The sequence below is a fragment of the Osmerus eperlanus genome, chromosome 14 (genome assembly GCF_963692335.1).
Source record: "Osmerus eperlanus chromosome 14, fOsmEpe2.1, whole genome shotgun sequence".
NCBI classification, from domain to species: domain Eukaryota; kingdom Metazoa; phylum Chordata; class Actinopteri; order Osmeriformes; family Osmeridae; genus Osmerus; species Osmerus eperlanus.
The window spans coordinates 2,165,671-2,172,317 of record NC_085031.1 but is presented as its reverse complement, the minus strand read 5'-3'; the positions used below and the strand labels follow the sequence as shown (position 1 = coordinate 2,172,317).

Here is a 6,647-nt window from a genome sequence, read left to right as displayed (position 1 = left end):
GCTCACAAGCTCGCGACTGGTTGTCGCAAGGTATGACGTGTACAGCTAGTTGCAAGCGTGCCCGAAGGTGTGTTCGACTTCATGCAGCGCCAGCGGCGCCGACTTCCGGCTGCAGCCGGCTGCCTTGAATCTGAGAATGCCATTGGCTTCTTCAAGTCAGCCGGGCTGCAGGCGACGCCGGCGCTGCATGAAGTCGAATGCACCTACTGTTTAACGCTAGACCGGAAGAGCCGGAACTGGAAAGATGGCGCGGTCCGCAATCGCGCTCTCGCTTGCCTCACTGCGCCACTGAGCACTTTTCATAGAAATGAATGGGGACGCCATCTTGGAAGACAAAAGTAGCTGCCTCTAGTAATATAACTCTATGGCGTGAAGCCTCGAAGTGAAGCATCTTCTTTTAGCTTAGTGTTCGTTCTCCCCAAACAAGAGTATTACAATTACAATACATTTTCTCAGTAGTACATGTTACATTAATCTTGTGTTTTGAAACAATGATTTGGAGGAAATAAAATATGTATAACTGTAATTAAAGCATGAGATCATGTTTTGAAAGAATGACTAGCTGTCTTACAAGTGTGATCTGTTTTGGGTTTTGTACCAAGAGTTTTGAAAAATTACGATTTGGGAAAAAAGTACCAAAGCAAAAAAAACAAAAAAACTGTAATAGTCATCAGCACAGTCGGGTCAAGCGAGCCCTCTATTGGACGAACTCGTGTTTCTTCCGTTCGTCAGCGTTAGGTTTGTGCGTACGCAGCAGCAGTAGGTCAAACAGGAACTTTATCGAAGCCTGTCCCACATTAACCAGAAGCATGTCTTCAAAATATCACAAGACTTGTCATCGCCAGTAAATAAGAGTGCCTGAAGGTGAGATTACCTACCCCAAATCGATCTATTCCAACTCAAATGAGCCATAGTCTATACTTTTCGTTGTTGTGTTGAACTCCAATTTGCTAAACGGCAGTTCTACTAGCCTAATTGTTAAACCTAGTTGGCTAGCTGACAATATTTTTCTCTCACACTATTGTCAATCATCTAACCCACTATTGGAATATTTTTGTGTTTGTGAATAGCATTTTCACTCCTTGCCCCTAAGCTACTTATTAGTTAATTGAGTAGCATGTGTGAAACTGCCTGTTAGAATGAGCAACTATCAAATATTATATTAGATCGAACTTAAGTCTGCTTCAAAAGCAGTATTTAATTAAACAATGGACTCTTATTCACTATTAAGTACATTTGATGAAATGCAGCATACAGTCAATTATTCATTGAGTAGTGTGTAAGCAACTCTTGATACTGGCCTACCTAGTTAAGAACTCTCTGGTCTTATTCTATGTCCTTACTGTTGTTTCGATTGTTTCAGCCCTGTGGATGTATGCCAGGGTTCTGTATCAACGTCTGGCCAGGTTTTGCCACCCATCCCTGGCCGTTTACAGGGAGGTATTCTGGGCACAGCATCGACATAGAACCGTGGCTGTTCGTAATGAGGAGGAGGGGAGAGATGTGTTACTGTTACCGCAGCGAGCAGATTGCAATGTGGGTTACACATTGCAGTACAACCCTTCCTCATATCAATATCCCCAGCATGACTCTGGGACCTCCTTGAGCAGAGTAGAGGTGGAGGAGGAAACCGACCAGACTACCCTCATCCCTCCCTTCAGACAACAGATTAACCACTACAGTGTCAGCTCCTCACGTCATCTGTCTAGCTCCAAGAACACACTGCTAGACCTGGCTTTTAACAGAAACTCTGGTGGTAAGAAGGCAGGAAATGCTTCTCAATATCAGACTGAAGCCCTAACCCCTGATATCAAAGGCAACCCACGTGCGTTTCAGAGATGTCGCCCCGAATACTCCGCCATAAGCCTTGACCTCTCCCAGCGACCTCCCCCTATCCAATCCAAACAGGCCTTTCTCCTTCTCCACAAAGTTACCATCCTCAAAGGCAGCATGGAGCCTTCAAATGTGACTGACTTCCTCTGTAAACTAGGCCACCTGCACCATGACCAGACCCCATTAGTGAGGGGAGACACACGTTTTATAATGCTGCTTCGCTATGCTGTAGAAAACCTGCAATACTTCACCCATACCCAGCTACTTGAAGTACTGCAGTCCTTTGTGTGGCTTGGCCTTCCCTCAACGCACAGCATGCTAGGGCTGTATGAAACAGAGTTTGCCCTTAGGGCAGGGGAGATGACTGTCCACCAGCTACTACTAGCTGCAGACCTATGGCGCAGCCTGAGGAGGTCTGTACCTCAGTACCTGGAGCGCCTTTTCCACTGCATTAGCCTGAACTTAAAACAGGTTGGTGTACCTGAGCTAGTCCAACTGCTGTATATCATGGGGGAGGGCAGGTGGTGCCCCAAAGAGTTGGTAAATCCCATAGAACAGCTCCTGATAAAATATGTGGAAATGCTAGAGCCCGAGGAGATAGGTGTGGTGTGCTTGAGTCTCTTTAAGTCCCAGACATCACTTTCGGTTGGGGCGGTGAATCGCTTGGTGGATAAAGCTGTCTCTGTGGTGAAAGACATGAGCGACTTTGCCCTGGTCAATGTACTGAAGCTGCTGCGGTTTAGTTACTTGGATCACAGGGCATGGCTGGAGGCCATGGAGCAGGAGGTTCCTTGTCGCACCCCTGGAATGGGCGTCCAGGGGCTAATGCATATAGCACTGGCCTGCTCAGCCTTGCATTATCGCAATGACCACATCTTATTAGCCATAGCCGAGAGGCTACCGTTCTTGGCGTCACACTGTCGGAGCAAAGATTCCGCCAAGCTGCTTTGGGCCTTTGGTACTCTGGGAGTTCAGCCCAGCCAATGCCCCAGTCTGTACCCCAGCCTCATAGAGGCACTCAGACAAAGAGAGACTGAATTCCAGCATTACCCAGAGCACCTCCTGACAGGCCTCCTAGGCCTAGCCTTTGTTTGTAAATTTCCTGAGGACTTGTTAGTGTTAGCATTGAGCCCTGAGTTTGTTAGCTTAGCAACCAGATCCAAGCAGCTGGACCTGAAGAAAGACTTGTTTACATTAGATGGTACAGTAGCTCTTGAGTTTCCTCACTGGACTGGGCCCAGATTGAGTCGACAATTAAAGGAGGAGGTGAAAGAAATGCTTTGGAACTTTGCCCAGTCTGACGTTTGTAAAAAATATGAAGTTTTAGAGGCCGAGAGTGTTCTAGGAGAATTACTTGGAGGGGAAGAATTTGTTAAAAAACGAATGATTATCCCTCACACACGCTCCATTGACCTCGAAGTCCATCTTGACTCTACTGGTAAACCTGTGGTCTTGGCAACAAATAATCTCACATCTTCTCTGGAGAGGAGCACACCCTTTTCCAAATGTTCTGCAGGTTGGGAGAGAATCAGCACAGGGGTTACACTTACTGAGGACCTCTTGGCTCAACTCACTAACAACAAAAAGAACAAACAACTCAAACCCGCAAATTTGACACCCCAGAGGTTCCCCTTTCGAAGGATGAAACCTGATGAGGGGGGGCGGCTGTTCAGCATTGACGTGGAGTTGTCCGATGGCCTCGTAGAGTCTCTTACCAAACCTGGTAGTCCAAGTTCCGCCTCCAGAGACTTGCCCTTGCCTAAAGGGACCCCTGTCAAACTGGCCATTCAAGTGTCCAACAGGAACCATTACTGCTACCGCTCCCAGCAGCTGTTGGGACTCCATACCATGAAAAGGAGGCAGTTGGAGCTAGTTGGGTACAGGGTGGTTGAACTGCCCCATTGGGAATGGTTTCCATTGCTTAGGAGAAGCCGTGCTGAGAAACTGGCCTATCTCCACTGCAAGGTCTTCAGTAGACTTGAGTGACCTAGACTGGGATTACAGTGAACAAAAAGTAGCAAGCGTGCAGTTATGTATACTTTGGAACCCTCACTGTAGGGTTAATTACATTTGTCCAACATTCTGGTATCAGAGCTCCAATGTTCTGTGTTTCACACAGTTAAGAATAATGCTATGACACATTTTGATTATGGTTATACTGAATTTATTTTGGGTGGGGGGTGTTTGATGAGTATACTATTATTGGCTAGGTTAACATGGTTTTGAATACTCATAGTGACTGACAGCCATTGTTCAATAGTTTGTGTGTACATGGCAAATAAGGGTTAATGTAATAATTAACTCTTGGAGAACACAGTACAGTATATAACTTGCGGTTGTCATGCAGTCTTCTTTTTTGTGTCCTATTGAATATGCAACATGTAAATATAATGACATATCACCAGCATTTGTCCTTCTTATTCTTTCTTTCATTCACCCCATACAGAATAAATGTCAATTTATTTGCAGAATATTGAAAAAAAAAAAAACCTTTGAATCAAGTAGTAGTGCACCCTCTGTCCAACCAGTTGCTCAGAAGGTTTGAATTCTCAAACATTTATTGTGGATTCTAATATCAATGATAGTAGGTCATATATAAAAAAAAATCTACCCATTTCTATCATGATATGTTAACCATTCCTGTTTCTAAATCCCACGATGCATTCAGATCTGTCTCTTTTCAACAGACAACTCGATGTAGGCCCCATTTAATTTCCTGATGAACCTCTAGGACCAATAAATTATATAGGTGAATTTGAGCTATGAGTTATGTCTGCCTTTATGTCAGATATAACAGAATTTGCGCTGCGCTCTCCGGTGGGTTTAGTGCGAAATGAGGGGAGAGAAAAAAACACAAGCCTGTGTGGCGTAAGCCATTGGAAATAGGTGTGTTCGACTCATAGACCTATATAACTACACCAAGCTACGGAGGTCTTTAAAGATGGCGTCACCGTTAATTTCTATGGAAAGTGCAGTGAGGAAAGTGAGAGCGCAAAACAGACCGTGCCATCTTTCCAGTTCCGTGCCATCTTTCCAGTTCCATCTTAATTTTTTGACCCTCCAGCCCGGCATGTCAAATCACACACCTATTGGTCAAAAGCTGAATGACTAGTCCAGCTCAGCAGGCAGCAAGTATGCCTATCCAATTCGATAAACTAAGTACTGCCATCTCACTCACAAATCTCAAGACAATTATACAATTAATTTAATCTCAAGGCAGTGTATGGCTCAAGACTGGCAATATATTGTTCACTTAAAATCACCCAAGCAGAAAGCACACCAGTGATTCTGAAATGTGACTGACAGAAGATGCAACACAGATGAGTGCTAAGTAGCAAAAGAACAGTCACTAAGTGAGCAGGGCAACATACTGCAAAATACTTACTGCACTTGTCAAACTAACTCTCACACAGGCCTATAGCAGCATCACAAAATAATTATGCAATACACCTGTTATGCAAAAAGCATATCAAATAAACTCAGTAAAATACATTATCTGGTCACACAATCACAACAGATTATCTGTATTAGCCTACTCAGTTCACAGATAGCATAATAGGTCTTACTTTAGAAGTTCGTCTTTTTCTTTGCAAAGTCGCAGATCAAGTTCAGCTCCCTCATCAGCTTGGACTTTATGGCCATCAAGGACAGTGCAGAAAACCTCTTCTGACTCCTTAGCAGTGTCGGGGTAATGCGTTACTGTAATTAGTTTACATTTGTCTGTAACGCAGTAATGTAACGCATTACTGTTGATAACTTCAGTAATCGCATTACTGTAAATGACTTAACAAGCATTCCAAGTATTGTTCAAGTATTGAACAATCCAAGTATTGTTCTTTGAATATAGTGTAATGGTGTGACTGTAATGTAAAGGAGGAGTTTCTATTTCCCCATACCCTTATCATTTTACTCCCTCGCTATGTGTTGCAAATAAGATGAAAGCTTTAGCGAGTATTGAAAAGAAGGACAGTCCCCCAGGCCACCAATGATTTGTTTTGTATTTTTTATGATTCTACTGTCACACTGAATAGTGCCTAATGTGTTTTTGACTACTGGTATTCTATCAGCACTTATGTTACTTCGATATTGTTTCTGTTGAATAGTTACAGCAGTGTTCACAGTATGAGTTGTGGTGAGATTTTGTAAGTCTCACAGGGGGGAATGTTGTGGAAAAAACATCACACTGTTGTAATTATGAACATGGGTAACGATTATGGATTATATGATTGAAAATGAACCCCTTAATCATTTTTTTACCTTTATATGCCATATTACTGAAAACCACATGCAAAGCTGTTGACTGATGAGTATTGCCACTAATATGTAGAAGATATTAAGCCCAAAAGTGCAAATCTGGATATTTAGGGGCTGAGGGCGAGAGAAGATGGTGTGTATGCTTCTTCCATAGAAAACTACAAGGCCCAGATATCATGGACTACAAGGCCCAGATATCATGGGACAGATTTACGACTTTACACTCAGCAACCCAGTGCAGCTGGTCTTCAAGGCCAGAGCAAGCCTAAAAAATAGGAGTTTTCTATGCACCTGTAATCTGAAGCCTTTAGAGAGAGAGACCAATAGAGTGTAAAATGCATTATGCATCTGTGACAAACAGTAATGTACCAATAGCAAAATTACAGAACTGATAAGGTTTTGATATAAAAGAGGAATGTCCGGAGAAAAATTCCAGTCTGCTCCCAGGAACACACACTTGTTTAGATACGTTTGTGTCTGAATAAACTTTTGCATCAAACTCTGAGTTCCAGTGCACCTGTTTGGACTTAGGATCTAGCCCTTCACGACACTTAGAATTA

The 6,647-nt window shown here is 43.4% G+C and overlaps 1 protein-coding gene across 1 annotated transcript; it reads left to right on the top strand.

Annotated features, from left to right (window-relative positions):
• The first annotated feature begins 702 nt into the window (after positions 1-702).
• On the top strand, positions 703-4,237 carry LOC134033874 (FAST kinase domain-containing protein 5, mitochondrial). Its single transcript, XM_062478160.1, has 2 exons — positions 703-864; positions 1,364-4,237. The coding sequence occupies exon 2, from the start codon at positions 1,372-1,374 to the stop codon at positions 3,817-3,819; it is 2,448 nt and encodes an 815-aa protein (XP_062334144.1). The 5' UTR covers positions 703-864; positions 1,364-1,371; the 3' UTR covers positions 3,820-4,237.
• The last annotated feature ends 2,410 nt before the right edge of the window (positions 4,238-6,647 follow it).